This window comes from Taudactylus pleione, unplaced genomic scaffold (assembly GCF_031769625.1).
Source record: "Taudactylus pleione unplaced genomic scaffold, aTauple2 ptg000738l, whole genome shotgun sequence".
Taxonomy (NCBI): Eukaryota; Metazoa; Chordata; class Amphibia; order Anura; family Myobatrachidae; genus Taudactylus; species Taudactylus pleione.
The window spans coordinates 513032-531964 of NW_028285140.1; the positions used below are offsets into that span (position 1 = coordinate 513032).

Consider the following 18933-nt stretch of genomic DNA (forward strand, 5'->3'; position numbering starts at 1 on the left):
CCCCACGGGAGGTTAGGGTTAGGCTAGGGGGAGGGAGGGTTAGGGTTAGGCTCTCCCGGGGGGAGGTTAGGGTTAGGAACCCCCCCGGGGAACTTAGGTTTAGGCGGCAGGGAAGGGGGGGTTAGATTTAGGAACAGGGGGGGAGGTTAGGCACCCTAAAGGAGGTTTAGGGTTAGGGGGTAAAATTAGGTTCGAATATACTTACCTTTAGGATGATCGGGATTTCCTCCTCTGCCGGGATTTTCATGTGGCCGGCGGTCAATCAGACCGAATGCATTTATATCCTCTTTAGGGGTAAATTTACTAACGTGAGCGTGTTTAGAAGTGGAGGTGTTGCCCATAGCAACCAATCAGATTCTACCTATTATCTTCTAGAAGGTGATAGTTAAATGTTAAGTAGATTTTGACTGGTTGCTATGGGCAACATCTCCACTTCTAAAAACTCACTTTAATACGCTATTCTCCATGCCACACCAAGTATACCTGTTACTATGCCTCTTTCTCTGTGTATTGTCATTATCTATATCTGCTGTGTTCACATTTGTAATAAAGATCACATTCATTTAACATATTATAAAATGTATTAGCAGAACTCCTAACTATTTGATTGTTGTAACCAGAACAGTGTGTGCGATCATAAAATGGGGGCGACGCACACTGGAGCAGCATCTTCTTACTGGCGTTCCCAACACTTCAAACGCGCTGAATACCTGCCCATACCTGCCACTTAAAACATCCCATTATTGCCACTTTTATACCCAGTGGTGGCACCAATCAGCTTGAGCCCAATAGCTAACACCATTGTAGCCTATAGGATACATCTTTGCATTTTTTGGAGAGCGATCGGTTCACATTAATAAAACATGTTTCCTAGGCAGCTTGTAGAGGGGAAGAACACCGATATGTTTAGGATTGGGAACTTTAAAAAAAAAAAAAAAAAAAAATTGTATTTACAAATTACTCGCTCTCCATTTTTATACTGATACGTTATTACCTATGAATTAGACTGTCCGACCATGTACTATAAATGTGTGCATTGCGTACTGAGGGCCTGATCACAGATATTCCTGATTATCGGGAATCTGCGCGTGCGCAGGACCCATTTTGCCAGTGTGCAGCATGGGTCCTGCTTATTCGCACACAGACCCTTCAATGCCTCTGGCTGATTGACAGGCAGAGGCATTTAAGGGGCAGTGTGGGGGTGGCCGCAGTTCCTGGAAATGAGGGCGCGTCCATCCTGTTTTCCGGAAGTGTCCAGCCCAGGATTTGCGTTGATCGATACAGAGTCCTGGGCTCGCAAGCCGGCCAGCCTGAGTAAGCTGAGGCTTACGCAGGCTGGTCGGAGCCCCGACGTCGTCCACCATTGCAACCATTGACCACTAATGATCGCGATGGTGATCCCCCGGTGCAGTGCTGGGATCGCAAATTCAGCAGAGGGTGTCATGCACCTCCCGCTGCATTCGCATTGAGGACACAATTGCAAAGGTGCCTGCTTGCCGTTTTGCAATTGTTATCCTTGCTGAATCAGGCCCTTAATTCTCTTTATTTCACTTTATCTAGAACAGTAAAGACCAGACCATTAAATACAAAAAAAAGAACAAGTGGCACAAGAAATCTAATCAGAGAAGGCCTAAAGTACAGAAAAATACAGTCCGGAATTTGAGATTAACATAACATTACAAAAAAAAAAAAAAAAAACACCTGCAGTATATTAGCAAACCCAGTATAAACTAACAGGAGTGGCCTCTGCGAAACACCACATAGAAAACCCTAATTCCCATACATAGAGACACTAGAGCCGCAGGCGGCAGGTTGCCAAGAGGGTGGAAGGTGTTACGGCACACCCAGAATCCGCATTAAGTCCTAGAATCTATGAGAGAGGTCTTCACCTAAAACAGCCGCTGTTCCCTTAGAGATGTACACTCTCACCAGTACTAGGATGCCGCCAGGACTTAAACTCATGATAGTAGGAGCTTATGCAAGAAACCAGGTGGTTATGGAGAATGGAGACAGGTGGCAGAATACCTGAGGCAGGTGTAAATACTGAGTAACTGGAGGCAGGATTAAGGCCAGGAGCACAGTGCAGACTGAGTATGGGCCAGGTGCTACAAGAACTGCAATGAAACTGGGGTGCACCAGTAAGCAGGGTAACAATGAGAATAGGCATGGCAGGGAACAGCAGGAGTCCAAGAGAATCCAATGAGAGGCACAGCATAGACTGGAACCAGGTATAAACACGATGCCAGCAGGCTGGACTGGGCAGGAACACAACAGGCAGGACAGTTAGTTTGCAAGGGCAAAAACTATATAACCAACAGTGAGGCTGCCTATTATCCTGGTGACTACCCAACAGGAAGCCTGCATGGACCAGCCCCCTAATCAGTGTAAACAGAGCCAGATTAAGGCTTGTGGGGACCACAGGGCAACTAAATTGCGGGGACCCCCTCCAAAATGGAGAATCCCCCCCTCCCCCAGGCCACGCAGAGCCTACCCCTTCCTCTCAAGCCTCACAGAACTTACTGCCTCCCTCCCCACCCCTGATTACTCACCTCCCGATTCCAGCAGAGCTGCTAGTGAATCCCCTCATCAGCATCACGGATGTAATGTGTCACATGATGCTGATGAGGAGATTGAGGAGCAGCTTTGCGCTGTTTGCAGCAGCGCTGACTGTGCTGCTGTATGCAATAGAACTCAGGGCTGCGGCAGCTAAGCCCCCATCCGCTAACAGGTGCTGCTGGACACCTATTCTCGGCAGGATTACACCAGTCCTGTGTGGGGCCCCCTCGGTGTACGGAGTCCCCTGGATGATTGCCCCTGTCACCCCTCTTTTTCGGCCCTGAGTGTAAACTTCCTCCGGCCACTGGGCAGGGTGGGTGCAGCAGTGAGTGCAACATCCAGGACCAGCAAAAAAATGTCATCCTTCTCACCAAGCTACTCAGTGCCAAGGGCTGTTGTGCTCACTGCTGCACCCGCCCTGCCCAGCATACCATGCGGCCCACATGACATAGCCGTCCAGGCATCTCGGTTGCCTAGCAACGACCAAAACCCGGCGGAGAGTATGAGCCACCAGCTCATAACAGTAACCGCCGTTGATGAGGGGTTAAATGTTCTGAAGGCTTCTTTTTTTTTATTTATTAAAAGGTCCGCGTGTACCGGTAGATGTTTTTCCAGAAACCAAGACCTCTCTTTAGGCCTGTATCCTTTATAATGGACCAAGAAATGAATATGACCTTGAACCTTCTTGGAATCCAAGATTTTTTTCAACATTATATTCTTGGTGACCATCAATAACAACTGGAAGCGGTTTCTTAGGGCGATGGAACTTGAATTTCTTGGAAATAATAACTGTTTGAAGAGAGACTAATGAAAGATATTGGGAATTTTTAAGGACCTATGCAGTTTTAGACGGAAGGCCATGGAATTCACTTGATTAATGATCTGAAATGGACCAATCTACTGAGGACCACATTTTTAATAGGGCTGATGAAGTCTTATATTTCAAGTGGACAGCCAAACTTTGTCTCCTATCTTGATGGTACAGGTTTTACAATGATGATCTGCAACAAATTTTGACCGAAATTAAGCTTTGATAAGGGCCAAATGGACTTTCTTACAAATATTTTGGAGGCGGAAGCAGTATTGCATACCTCTGACAATTTACAAGATGTAGAAGGAGAAAATTAATTGGATCTTGGGAGATGCCAATAAATACAAAAGAAAGGAGACTTCTTGGTAGAAGAATGACAAATTCAGCCAAAGGTAGATGTTCTGCCCAATTATTATGACATGTGGAAATGTAACATTGAAGATATTGTTACAAGGACTGGTTAACCTTTTCAGTCTGTCTGTTGGACTGTGTATATGCTGATGACAGACTGAGATTGATGCCTAGTAAAGAACAAAAAGTTCTTCAAAATTGGGCAGCAAATTGAGATACTCTGTCAGAGACAATATCAAGGTGCAACCCATGTAATCTTAAGACATGCTGAACAAATAATGAGGCCAAGGACTTGGCACTGAGTAGCCTGGTGAGAGGGATGAAATAAGCCTGTTTGCTGAATCGGGCTACCACGACCAAAATGGTATTATCTCCAGAAGCCACAGGTAAATCAACAATAAAATCCATCAAGATGTGAGTCCAGGGACTTCTAGGAACCGGTAGAGGTAAGAGATGACCAGAGGGTGATCTTCTAAGAGGCTTGTTTCTAGCACAGACCTCGCATGCAAACACATACTCCTAAACATCTTGAGTACTGGTAGGCCACTAAACAGAATGAACTAATAGTATATTTATCTTAGAAATTCCTTGATGTCCTGACACCTTACTAGAGTAGAATTCAGAGAAAACAGATGGAGGAGCTTTATCTTGATCACTAAAAGTTGTTAAGCAATGCTTTGGGCCAAGACAGCATGAATGGAAAAGACTGGTATGATTGGTAGATTAACTGAAATGGAATCATACCTATGAAAGTAACTGCGAGACAGGGAATCAGCCTTGATATTCTTTGAACCGGGTCTGTAGATGATGATAATAAAATTAAACAGTAAAGTAAAGTTAGGTGCCCAAAGTGTCTGTCTGCAGCTGAGTCTCTTGGTGGACTCAATATATAATAGGTTTTTATTAACCATTAAAACAGTGATGGCATGTTTTGTCCCCTCTAGCTGATGTCTCCAATCTTTGAAGGCCCATGTAATGGCTAGAAGTTATTGATTTCCAAAATCATAATTGGACTCAGTAGAAAAGAATTTCTGGGACATGAACGCACAAGAATGCAACTTGTCATCCAGAGAATCTTTTTGGGACAGAATAGATTCAATGCCCACTTCAGATGCATCTACTTCAAAAATAAAAGGTAGCTCTGGGTTAGGATGTCGAAGTACAGGAGCTGAAATTAAGGCTTGTTTTAAGGCCTCAAAGCCCTGAGAAGTTTAGTTGGTGGTATCTGCCCCCCTTTTTGGATAAGATGGTGACAGGAGATGCCAAAATGGAATAAACCGCATGTAATAGTTTGTAAAACTTAAAAAAAAAAAAAGTGACTTCAGCCCTATTTGCGCAGTTAAAATAAAGCCAGCTGCCTCACATATACAATCAGGAGTCACACCAACGAAATGAACAGTAAAGAAAGATAAGTATAGTGAATGGGGCTGAGCCTTATAAAAGATGAAAGCTCATGAACAACCTTGTGAAAAGTCTAAAACAAAGCTGATTAATATACAAATATATATTCCACTAGTAAAAACTCCCAATCACGAGAACAAGTAAAAACATAAAACAATGATCAAGTAATACAAAGTGAGGGTACAGTCAAAGGTATAGCAGCATGTATAATTAGCAGCAAAAAAACTCTTTTTAGCAACATATAAAAATCACCATACGATCCATGCTAGCTTGCATTTAAGCAAGGCGGGCCGGGGCCTTCCATCTCAGCACCACCGCAAAAGATATTGGTAAGGCCAGGTGACTGTTCCAACTGCAATCAATCCTTTGGAGTCCGTTTATGAAGAAGGTATTTATACCGAAACGCGTTGCATGGACATCCTGATGTTGGGACTCTAAAGTGTTTTTTTGCTGCTAATTATACATGCTGCTATACCTTTTTTCAGGCCCTGGTGTTGATATTCCTTTGTTACGGGTTCAGTGGCCGGGGGGCTAGGGTGAGCTGGTGGTAAAAGAAGAGGAGGCAATATATAAGTCTTCCTCAAAGGCTACTCTTAGATGTTGATGAGACCTACACTGAGGCGTGGAGTCTAAACCACTTGATGGAATTCACTAGTGACCCCTCCAAGCGGAATGTGGGTTTCGCTGCACCAAGTGAACAGGTCACGGCCCCCAAGATGCAAGGATCAGTTGAGTGACCGCAAGACTACCACTGGAGGGAGTCAGATCATGTGACACAGACTAATAAGGCTGCGCCCATGAACGCGAACGCTACACGGATACACAGTATGAAAGTCCTAGCAGACCCAGGGGAAAATATTCAGTCCACTACTCACCCACGCGCCTGGCGTCTGACCAGCTGAAATAATGTGAGAAAAAAATAGGTGAGAAGCGTCTTATCCCAGGTCGCATCTGACACCTTTGACTGTACCCCCACTTTGTATTTTTTGATCATTGTTTTATGTTTTTATTTGTCCTCATGAGTTTTTATTTGTCCTCATGATTGCAAGTTTTTACTAGTGGATTAAACATTTGTATATTAAATAAACTTTGTTTTAGACTTTTCACAAGGTTGTTCATGAGCTTTCATCTTTTATAAGGCTCAGCGCCATTTACTTTACTTAATCTTTCTTTACAGTTTGCAAAATCTAAAATGATTTGGATGGCAATTAAATTGGTAGGCAAAACCCAAATCAAGAATGGCTGGCGCTTGTTAGGGTCCATGGAAAATTCCTTTGGGTGGATGATATATCCCAAGAAGGAAACCTTTTCCACTCCGAATTCACATTTTCAGGCTTAGCGAAAAGGTGATGCTCACTGAATTTTTGAAGCACTCGCTTGGCATGATTGCAATGAATATCAATGAATGCAGAATAAAATAAGAGGTCATCCAGATATAGGACAACAAATTTTCCTACTAAATCCCGGAGGACATTATTACTTAAGTCTTGTAAGACTGCTAGAGTGTTTGACAGGCCGTAGGGCAAAACCAAGTACTTGCAGTGCCCAGACTTGTTTAATATGGATTAGATTGTAGGCTCCGCGCAAGTCAATCTTGGAGAAGATGGTGGCCTCCTTAAGTTGGTAGAATAGTACTATGATGAGGGGTAGAGGTTAAGTGTTTTTAATAGTAATTATATTCAATCCTACATGTCCGTAGACCCCCATCTTTCTTGGAAACAAAGAAAAACCCTGCTCCAGTAGGGGACTTCTAAGGTGTAATAAAACCTTAACTAAGATTTTCTTTGATATACTGTAGTTGTCCAGACAAAGCATATAGGTCTTCTTTCAGAGGCAGCCATACGGTCTACGACCGCACGGCCACCTCGATGTTTGTCAAGTGCGCATGCGCACGAGGGAGCCGGCTCCTTCGTGCGCATGCGTGAGACCCGCTACGACCGACAGCGCCGGTCGTAGCGGGTCTCTTTCCAAAGGGGGCGAGCTGTCGATGTTGATTGACAGCTCACCCCGTTTGGAAGGCGGGCCGGGGGGGGGTGGCAGCCCAAACGAAGGTGTTCCCATTGGAATGCCTACCGTTTGGGGGAGGCCCCACTGACATCACTAGTGATGTCAGTGGAGAGCTTCCGGCTCTGACAGAGCTAGAAGCTCTCCGGGGCTTACGACAAGTGAAACCCTACCCTAGGGTCTCGTCGTAAGCCCCGATGGTCGCGATGGTCTCTGACCATCGCGACCATCACCCTAGCGGTCATTAGAGCTGTGGGTGTAAACCCACAGCCTAACGACCGAAGCAGAGGCGGGCGGGCAGTTTCTGAGCGACCGCTTGCATCCTCCGACCGCCTCTGAATGAGGCCCATAGTCTGTCAGTATTAGGGATGTTAGAGACCCACCTGATGAGGTCACCGTGAGGTGGTAGGTGGGCAAACATCTTTGGCCAAACATGTACTAAGAACCTCAATAGAAAACCATGTTAATTGATAGTTTATTATATATATTTTGATATTTAGTATTCTTAGTGCTTAGAGTGTGCATCTGTATCCCCCTTTTTTCTGCATTAGAACTACAGGTCCCAGCATGGTAGCACCTCTTATTATGTTTCAATTAGGATGTGCAACCTTTCTTCCTTCGGGTAATCTAGCCCCTGGAATTAAAGCTATGGTGCAGTCGTACTCCTGATGTGGAGGGAACGAGTCCACTTTACATTTGGTAGAAAACACCAAGGAACTTATGACACTGAAAAGGAAGACATTCAGGGACCTGTTGGAGTATCCGAACCAGCAAAGACAAACAGGTAGTGGCACATATTGGACCCTAACAGACGTTCTCTCCCATTTCCATATCAGTCACTGGTTTATGGTGTTAAAGCCATTGGTGACCTAAAATGAGGCGTACTATAGGACAGTTGATCAGGAAAAGCGTAAATTCTTCAGAATACAAGGAGCCTAAATCCATATGAACAGGCGGGTTCTGATACCTGATTTAGCTGTCACGTAAATGTTTACCATCTAGGCCACATACTGTAATAACTGGATTTATCTATGTGAAAGGTATGTGCAACGTTTTAGCAAAGCCAATGTCCAAAAACGCAGAAATATTGACATTCTGCTTGTCAAAGAGAATTTGAGCTGGAATTAAAAAATAGTTTTTGGAAGAGAGTATTTGTAAGTTTGTAAGCCTAAATGGACCCCTTCCCCATCCATTAGGCTTGGCCTTTTCCCAGTTTGACCAGGCAAGAATGAGGCAAATGTCCTTTTCCACTGCAATACAGACAAAAGCCCAAAGAATGTCTCCTGGATTTATCTTCCAAGGATAATCTATAAGCCCCCAGCTGCATAGGCTCAGCAGAATCCATTGTAGAAGAAGCAGGGATAGAAGGCGAGCGGAGAAATGGCTATTCTTTCTCAAACTTTCTCTCTTTGAAGCATCTGTCAATTTTGATGACAAGTTGCATAAACCTTTCCAGGGAATCTGGAACTGGATATTGGAGCAAGGAATACTATGATAAGCTGATACAGAATTGGTTTCGAAGTGCTGGGTTATTCCATTTGCAGTCAGCAGAACAGCATCTAAATTCAGAACAATATTCCTCTACTGTTCTATGCCCATGCTTAAGGGAACACAAATGAAATTTTCTGGAAGCCACCAGATCAGGGTTATCATAGAGTATGCCCAAGGCCTCCAAGAATGCATCTACAGTTTGTAGTGCTGGATTATACTGAACTACAGGAACCGTCACTGCAGCCACTACATGGGCAGTTAAGTGAAGGGATAGGTCCTGGACGATTTGCAAAAAAGTCTGTATTTGGGTTGCTAGAACTTAAGCTGGACTTGGTGATGCAGGTTCCATAATTAAATTCTAATTCCACTTCTTGTGATATAGCTGGTTATAATGTTTTGGCACACCGGGAATCAGCAGCAACTCCTAGAATCTAATGGGGAAGTCTTCACCTAGAACAGCCGCCATTCCCTTAGAGATGTACAGTCTCACCGGTACTAGGATGCCGTCAGAACTTAAACTCATGATAGTTGGATCTTATGCAAGAAACCAGGTGGCTATGGAAATTGAAGCTGGAGTGGTGACAGGCGGCAGAATACCTGAGGTAGGTGTAAATATTGGGAATCAGGAGGAGAGTGCAGGAAGCGTATGGACCAGGTGCTACAGGAACTGCAGTGGAACTGGGGTGCACCAGTAAGCAGGGTAACAATGAGAACAGGTACGACAGGGAATTGTAGGGAACAGCAAGAGTCCAACAGAATCCAATGACAGGCCTAGCATAGACTGCAATCAGGTATAAACAGGATGCCAGTAGGCTGGACTGGTCAGGAACACAGCAACAGGGGCGCCGCGAAAGGGGGGAGTGGGTACTAATTATCCAGGCCTGGGCTTGCCGGAGGGGCCCGGTGGGTGCCCGGCACAGCTCCCTGCCTTCCTACATCACAGCAGCCCAGCACACGCTGCTGTGTGCTGAGCTAAAGTGGGAGACTGCTCGCAGCTGCTAACAGCAGCTGGAGCAGTCTCCTATGCCAATGGGGGGGAGTGATTAAGCTGGCCATGCCTCCCATGATTAGGCCACACCCCCTGTTACCAGGGCCCGGTGACAGCAAGCAGGTCAGCTAGTTTGCAGGGCAAAAACTATATAACTGGCGGTGAGGCCTCACTGTCTATTCTCCTGGTGACTACCCAATCAGGAAGCCTGCATGGAAGGAAGCAAGCCCCTAATCAGTATAAACTTTCTGCAACTGCTGAGCAGGGTGGAAGCAGTGGTGAGCGAGTCCTGTCTGTTGCCTAGCAATAGAACCAGCATACCCTGTGGCCAGCATGCAGTAGCCTCCTGGCGCCTTGGATGCCTAGCAATAGCCAGGACCCAACAGGGAGTATGAGCCTCATAATAGGGGGAGCAGGTACTAATTACCCAGGCTTAGGTCTGTTGGAGGGACATGTGAGTGAAATGTTGGTATGTAGGTGGGAATATGACAGAAAAGCTGGTGGGAAGAAGGACATGGGAGGGAAATGTTGGTACACGGGGCATTGTGAGGAAAAAGCTGGTGGGCAGAAATGCATGTAAAGGAAAAACATGTGGGTAGTAGGTGCATGTGAGAAATGTTGGTATACAGGTGGCATTGTGAGGGAAAAACTGATGGGCAGAGGGGCATGTTAGAAAAAAAGCAAATGCGCAGCCAGTGATGTGATGGAAAAGCAAATAGATATGGGCTATGCAAGGGAAAATTTAGCACACAGAGGAGCATTTGAGAAAAAGGTTGGTGGCCAGATGTGCATTTGAGGGAAGAAAAAAAAACTGTGGGCAGAGGGGCATGTATGGTAAATACTGGGGGCAGTAGGGAGCATTTGGAAGACAATACAGTGTGTAGGTGTTGGCATGTGAGAAAAAGTATAATGGGTATGGGGTGGCATGTAAGGAAAATCTAGTAGGCAGAAGGGCATGTGAGGAAAGCTAGTATACAGGGTAACAGGTGAGGGTAAAAACTGGTGGGTAAAAGGGCATGTGAAGGAAATGCTGGTATGCAGGAACATATGAGAGAAAAGCTGGTGGGCAGAGTGGCATGTGAGAGACATGTTGGATATATGAGAGAAAAGCTGGTGGGCAGAATGGCATGTGAAGAAAAAATTGTGGACAGAGGACATGTGAGAAAAAAAGCTAGTCGATTTTTACTTTTTTTCCTCTGATTTTAAACACACACACACACATATATATATATATGTATATATATATATTTATTAGGGATGTGCAGGCTCGGTTCTACTCGGTTCCGTTCGTTTTTTTTTACCGAATCTTATTGGCTATCCAAAACTCGTGACAGCTGATACCCAATAAGATTCATATATATATAAGTGAAGAAAAAGTCGGTGGCACTTGAGGTCTGAAATTCAGGGTTTAATAGATACCCAATACACCAACGTTTCGGGGTCACACGCCCCTTTGTCAAGGTAAACAGCACATAGATTGTAAAAAAGAAAAGCGCTTACCTTATACCTGGAGAAGCCCGCCAAGAGTGTGAAGACAGGACGCCGCCCGGGACCCCACGTGACACTGCCGGAGTCCCGCACTGAAGACGTGCTGATGCGGCCCTTGGATATAGTCACTTGGACGTCCAGGAAATTCAAAGAATAGGGGCTGTGTTGAAAGGTGATCCTAATCGGTGAGTTCCTAGCGTTGATACTCTGCATCAGAGCCAATAAATCCTTTTCTCCTCCTGACCATAGCATAAAGAGGTCGTCTATATACCTGGCAAAAAGTAATATGTGTCTGGATACTGTATTGTCGCTATAAAACATCAATTGTTCTTCCCTGAACATGAAAATGTTCGCATATGAGGGTGCGACGTTACTCCCCATGGCGCAGCCGGTGCGTTGTAAGAAATAGCACCCGTCAAAGAGGAAATAATTCCTGGTGAGGGTTAGTTCAAGAAACCTCAGGAACAAATTGTGGTTGATGTTAGAAACTGCCTCTGTACGTAAAAACATTTTCATGGCCTCTAATCCCTCAAGGGCCGCATCAGCACCAATGTATATTCCAAACCCACAGATAAAAACACCTTATTACATGCGAGTAGCCACCATCCTCCAGCCCTTAAGAAAGGCCTTCCGAAATCACAAATAATGAGGGTGGCTAGAATTACCAGTGAATCAACCGAAGTTGAAGCAAGCCTGGATTTGATTGTCCAAAAATTTTTATGCAGGGGATATGACCTAGCTCTACTACTCAAACAAAAACAAGAGGTCTGGAATTATTCAAGAAGTTCCTTATTTGTTCCTAAAGAGAGGAATACCGAGGCAACCATTCCGTGGAAAAGCCAGTATAATACGTCCAGCGCAGGGATTCATCGCGCCACCCGGGCTCTGTGGCCTATCATTACCACAGATAGGGACCTTCCGTCTCTCAAAGGCAAGAGACCTCTAGCTTGCTTTACCAGGGGTCGTAGTATCAAAGACATGGTTGTGCATAATGACATTACCAATTTCGGTTCAGCCAGACAAGTACCCGAAAGTGGGTTTCTAGGTAGAAAGCCTGGCTGTTATAAGTGTCTCAAATGTACCACATGCCAATACATGATTACGGGTAGCAGCTTCACTCATCCTCACGTGGATCGAACATTTCGTATTAAACATGTGCTGACGTGCACATCTTCGTTTATTATTTATGTAATTCAGTGCCCCTGTGGCCTCTACTACATTGGGAAAACAACCAGGACCATGCGAGATCGTATGGCCCTTCACCGTTCTGCCATCAAGGCTGCTATTGCCGGTAGATTGTCTGACCAGCCGGTGGCCAGACACTTCTGTGAAAAAAAACATGCCCTTAGCGAACTTCGCCATATGGCAATTGATCATGTACCAAAAACCATCAGGGGGGGGCGATAGGGCACTTCGCCTCCTACAAGTGGAAGCTAGATGGATATACAAACTACATACCATCAGTCCGGCCGGACTTAACAAAAGGATCAATTGGAATGTATTCAATTGAACATGTTTGTTTGTTCGTATAATGTCCTTATTGTCTTCTTCATTTGTCTCTGTTCCCGATGGCTTGTTACACATAGTTTCTAGTACCTCTTGTTGCATCAGGCACAACTTCTTGTACAGTGATATAGCTGTAGATCGTGAATGTTATGCAGTTATATAATATTGGCTCCTCATTCTAGATGCCATTGCATAGTTTATACATTTACGTATTTTAGTCTATCTCCTGCACTGTAGTTTCTTGAGCATATTTCTCTCCACTACTATTTTTAATCTTTCCATCACAGGGCGGTGAGCCGCGTCATAGCGATAGCGTCCAGGTCACCTTGGTTACCTGTGAGGTTGGTCGCGATGATGTCTTCAGTGCGGGACTCCGGCAGCGTCACGTGGGGTCCCGAGCGGCGTCCTGTCTTCACACTCTTGGCGGGCTTCTCCAGGTATAAGGTAAGCGCTTTTCTTTTTTCCAATCTATGCGCTGTTTACCTTGACAAAGGGGCGTGTGACCCCGAAACGTTGGTGTATTGGGTATCTATTAAACCCTGAATTTCAGACCTCAAGTGCCACCGACTTTTTCTTCACTTATACCATTTGTCACGGAGGGCACTGGGGCTCATTGTCACCAGGATAGCAGAGTGCCGGTCCTTTAGAATTTGTATATATATATATATATATATATATATATATTATATATACACACACACATACATATACACAGATACACAGGCATAATACATAAATTAAAAAATTGCTGCAAGTACTGTATCTGGTGAAGTTTCAATTTGGATTTGGGAGTCAATATAGTTTGCAGGTGTTGGCATGTGAGAGAATGATAATGGGCATGGGGTGGCATGTAAGGAAAAGCTGGTAGGCATGTGAGGGCATGTGAGGAGAGCTAGTATACAGGGTAATGTGATGGAAAAGCTGGTGGGAAGAAGGGTTTGTTAGGGAAACGCTTGTATGCAGGGACATATGAGAGAAAAGCTGGTGGGCAGAGTGGCATGTGAGAGACATGTTGGATATATGAGAGAAAAGCTGGTGGGCAGAATGGCATGTGAGGAAAAAATTGTGGACAGAGGACATGTGAGAAAAAAAGCTAGTAGATTTTTACTTTTTTTCCTCTGATTTTAAACACACACACACATATATATATATATTGTGGGCAGAGGACATGTTAGTAAAATTTACCATAAACATCTTGAATTTAGTCTCAGCTAAATAATAATAAATAATAATGGTCTATTTCAGTGGTTCTCAACTCCAACCTTCAAGTACCCCAAAAGGTCATGTATTGAGGATTTCGGTCTCTGGAAACAGTAGGCATAATTGCTAACTCAGCAAAATAGATTAACTCACCTGTGCATGATTGAAGAAATATAGAAAACATGACCTGTTGATGGTACTTGAGGACTGGAGCTGAGAACCACTCGTCTGTGCTACAATTTACCTTTTCTGTAGATTGTGGTGTCTGTACACTGTTTTCCTTTTCTGAATCTGAGCGTTTTTTCTCACCCGCGGGTTTATTGCAAATCTGGTTCTTCTATAAAGAAGATGAGAAACATCATTATTTACTGGGATCTCTGAAATCTAATATCTTTATATTCATACATGGAATGGGATTGTATTGCCGCTGGTTCAGATCCCGACAAGGCAAGCCCGGCAGGTGTAAATCCCGACATCGGAGGTAAGTAAACCTAACCCTCCCCTCTCCCCCCCTAACCCTCCCTTCAGGGTGTCTAACTCTAACCTCGCCCCTAGTGCCTAAACCTAACCCCCCCTCCCCGCTCCTTAAACCCAACCTCCCCCAGGGATTCCTAACCTTAACCCCCCCTCTTCCCCTGGCCTAACCCTATCCCTCTCGGTGAGAGGGGGTACCCCACCCTAAGTCCCCCCAGGAGCCCCCTGACTGAACCCTCCCCCCCCGTGGCTAAGAGGACGAAGCGGGACGGACTTACCTTATTCGGTCCTGCGTTGTCCTGGATTCTGGCATCGGGATTATGATAGGCGCCGGTATTCTGCTGTCGGGATTGTGTGTCACATAACTACTCCATACTTGCCTACTTTTGAAAAATCATGTCAGGAAGATTGTGAAAGCAGCAGCATGGTGGTAATGTGGACGTGTTCTACCACATTTGAGAGGCGTGTCATACATGTGATAGGCGTGTACTGCTACATCTGAGAGGCGTGTACTGCTACATCTGAGAGGCGTGTCATACATGTGATAGGCATGTACTGCTACATCTGAGAGGCGTGTCATACATGTGACAGGCGTGTACTGCTACATCTGAGAGGTGTGTCATACATGTGACAGGCGTGTACTGCTACATCTGAGAGGCGTATCATAATACTGACTTACATCCAAATGTAAATGAGCCCCAGAGCAGTTAGTAAGATCTATGTGTTGATGAGAACACACTGATACTTCTCAGATAGAGGGGCCTATTCTTCAACACTAAAAAATGTATAGTGTTAATTTAGTTTAGAACTCGCAATGAGTTCTAAATAATTTTCTGCCTGATTCATCATACTTTAGCTACATAAGTATCCCTTCCCGAAAGACTGACATTTCTGCGTAGAAAGTTTTTCGGATAGAGATACTTTCCTCATCTTTCCTTTACTTAACGCTGTATGATTTAGGGGAATGCGCAGCCTTCCTAACAAGATTATTATACAATAAACAACAGTTGAATTTTACTATATTTTTAAAATATATAGAGGTCATAATTGCTAGGACACTTACAAGTGCCCCGGAGGACTGCGGCCAGACGGTAACAGCAGGCAGCGGCAGCAGGAGAAGGGGACAAGCGCCGCCGGACAAGAGGGAAGAAGTGCCAGAGGAGAATGGACTTATGATATAAGTAGGCTGCGGCGGTGGTGACAAGAGTCATGCAGCTGGAGAAGGGGACGGGTGCCACCGGACAAGTTCCGGAGTAGGGTGGACATGATACCATCAGGCTGCGGTGGGGGTGACGAGTCCCGCCAGACAGGAGGGAACAAGTGTCGGAGGAGAGTGGAAACAGCCAACACCGGACAAGTGTGGAGATGTCCTGGGGAAGAGCGGCCAGACAAAACCAGCAGGCAGAGGAAGAGGTAAAGAGTCATCTAGCGGGAGGAGGGGACGGCTGCTGCTTGACACGAGGGCAGAGGGAGAAGGAGCGCATGGCAGCGGCTGCAGATCTGCTACACAAGCTGCCATGCCATGTAAATGGGCAACTTGTGAGTGCTTTCAGGGGCTAACACCGTCTACGATTTTCGGACGTTGATGAATACAGTAATTTCTACATCCTTATATTATAGTATGGGGAGTGTGTAAATTAACGCAGATGGACTTAACCAGGAGATATCAGTGATATCTCCTGTGTTAAGTGTTTTAATGAATAGAAGGGAAAGGTAAATTAAGGTAAAAGAACCTTAAAAACGATACTTTAGTGTTGATGAACAGGCCCCAATACCTGTAGCCATAGGGATCACTGTGCCTTATACCCAGTGCAGGGAAATGATACTACGGAATGGGTATGAAGTCCCGGCAGCTGAAGGGAGAAGATCCCGACAGGGCAGTAAGTACCCTATACCCCCCTAACCCTATCCTCCCCCCCTAGTGCCTAACCCTAACCCCCCCCCTTACTACAGCCTAAACCTAACCCTTCACAGGGGTGCCTAACGCTAACACCCCCCTAGGGGTGCCTAACCCTAACCTACCACCCCCCCTAAAACCTAACCTTAACCCCATTACACTCCCTATATCTAACCCCCCTCCGGCTAATGCTAAGGGCGCCCGGACTTACCTTGTTCGGGCTGGCGTCCTTCGGCGTTCTGGCGTCGGGATTAAGATAGGCGTCAGTATTTTGATGCCTATTTTAAGTCCCTTGTTGGGATTTTATTTTTACTATAACAGCTTCATAATGGGGGTAAGTTGCAGTCAGGGAGATTACTAGGCTCTTCAGGGAGACAGGGAGATTGCTGCTATTTCAGGGAGTCACCCTGACAATGAGGGAGAATTGGCAAGTATGAACTACATCCCTTCATACATACAGTATGGGGAGATCTAGAAACGTATGTCCCTGTTGTGGCTGTTACAGTTATTACCCCCTCTCCTGGCAGTCCCTGTAATTTCCTATTGCTACAACCACAATTAAAATCCCAAAGAGACTCAAAACGCGTCACTCATGTGAAGGACATCAGGATCTCTTAACCAGGTGGAAGCAAAGACAGAGACCTAGGAGATTCCGGGGTCCATTATATACCACCTGCCTACTTATTGCAAGTATCTGGTGAAGATGTAATCCGAATTTTTACCTGTGATTTATATGTTTGCATGTTACACATACAATATATATATTTTTATAACATTTATGTCTTAATAAATCCCTTTTAGCACTTTGTACATGTGCTTGGATATATACTGCTTATACCACATTTGCCTTCTAAAAAGGTAATTCAGCTGTGTATTCGCACTTTTTAAAGGATTTGTTAATTATTTAATGTTTTGTATTTATTTATCCCGTCTGTATGATTAGTACGTGTATATTTAATTTGAAAACTTTGGGTTCTATTTCTATTCCAAACGTATTACACCATAATGTGCATTTTTATCATTTTATATTCCTGACCACACTGGAAAATGACGCCATGGGTTTAACTACCATAGGTGCAAGTGTTATGGGGCCCATCATCCTTGTCAAAGTTACATGCGCTATATAAATTTTCCACCATTGGGTGATACATAGGGGCCCTTACACACTTTTGCTATGGGGCCTTCATATACCCAGTTACACCCCTAGTTGTTTTTCATTCCATATACTACTTAAAAGGCTGTGTAGGTTATCGCCATGCTATCGTGCCACTTTACTCACCTGGCCCCATTAAACCCCTAAACAGTAGATAGAGAATAATCACTTGGTGAAGAATATATTATTACCTCCAGTGCAGACTGTTGCACCTTCTCTCCAGTCTGGTTATCTTCCAATGACTGTGATCGCTTTTGCTCCCCAGGGGTGCGGGTTGGTTGCTGGCTCTGTTGTAAGAAAGATGAGGTGAGAATGACATTTGTGTAATACATGTGAGGTCTGTCTTAGGAGAGCTGGGTTTGGAAAGGCTTAATATAGCTGCCGGCACTATCTACAGGGGAACCTGAGCTGTCGTTTACATGACAAATTGTAGGAGGCACCTAAATAAATGACATAATGTGGTTTTATGTTCCCCACCCTGAGCGCTGGTCACTGACATGGTGGCACTGGGCCATGATGTCACAGCAGGGCACCATACTCACAGTCTGACAGGAGCAAAGGATGTTGCTCCCCCCCCCACCACTAAGCAGCACCCAATGGAGGGGGGAGGAGCCTAATGGAGCCAATGGAACCTTTTACCAACCCTGGAATAAAATTATATTCCAGTTGGGTAATGTTCAGTTCTGCCACCATAGTTGTAGTTGAGTCAGTTCTTTCAGGGAAGATGTTACACTGTACAGGTTCCACTCAGAGCAAATAGAAGCTGAGGAACTGGGCCTGTAATCAGAGGTGGATCTACTGTGAAACTAATGAAGCTGAAGCTTCAGGGCCTCTAACCCCGTAGGGGCCCTGAAATATTTTTTTTTATTTTTTAAATGAATGAATTTTTCAACAAAATCAATTAAGTTTATTAAGTGTGTGTTATTAAAAATAAGGTTATTTTAGTGATAGAATTAAAAGCCAATGATTTGAAGTACATAATATTGACCTTAGAATATGCTCTACAGTAGTGCATGTAGGGGGGATTTCTGAGTACCCAGAAACCCCCCTGATTAGTACTGTCCAGCAGACACCATCTACAGTTCCGACCAGAGGATGGCTCTTATGAGCCGGTGGGGCGCAGAATAGAATTCTGTGGTCAGTGTCACTGGTGAGTGCAGTACTGCCAGGTGCCACTAGATGCTCCGATCTCTATTTGTGCCCATCTTCCAGAAGTCGGCCCTGCAGTGCTGACCACAAACTGAAAGCTGAGCTGAGCTGAGGGATGGCATGCAACTCAGAGGCGGGAGCAAGCAGCGTGTGGGAGACCTGACTCAGGGGGGTTCCAGAGACCCCACTCAGGAGGATCAATAGCTAGGATCCTACAGAGGAAGTGTGTACATTTTGGTTTTGTATGTGATCTATCTACATTATCTCTCTCTCTTTCTGGGGTGTTTATACATCTATCTATCTATAGTCTCGCTCTGCGGGAGTTCCTACATCTATATATCAATCTATCCATCTATCTACAGTCTCTCACTCTCTGGGGAGTTTCTACAACAATCTATCTATCTACAGTCTCTCACTCTGTGGGGGGTTCTACAGTTATATATCGACAGTCTCTCACTCTTTGG

The 18933-nt window shown here is 44.9% G+C and overlaps 1 protein-coding gene across 1 annotated transcript in view; it reads right to left on the reverse strand.

Annotated features, from left to right (window-relative positions):
- The window catches only part of LOC148477174 (uncharacterized), a 167147-nt gene that overhangs the window by 71769 nt on the left and 76445 nt on the right, over nt 1-18933 (reverse strand). Inside the window, exons 5-6 of the mRNA XM_088457085.1 lie at nt 17512-17607; nt 14041-14133 (exon numbers count right to left, since the gene is read on the reverse strand). Coding sequence (XP_088313211.1) covers nt 14041-14133; nt 17512-17607 — 189 coding nt within the window. The remainder of the gene's footprint in view (nt 1-14040; nt 14134-17511; nt 17608-18933) is intronic.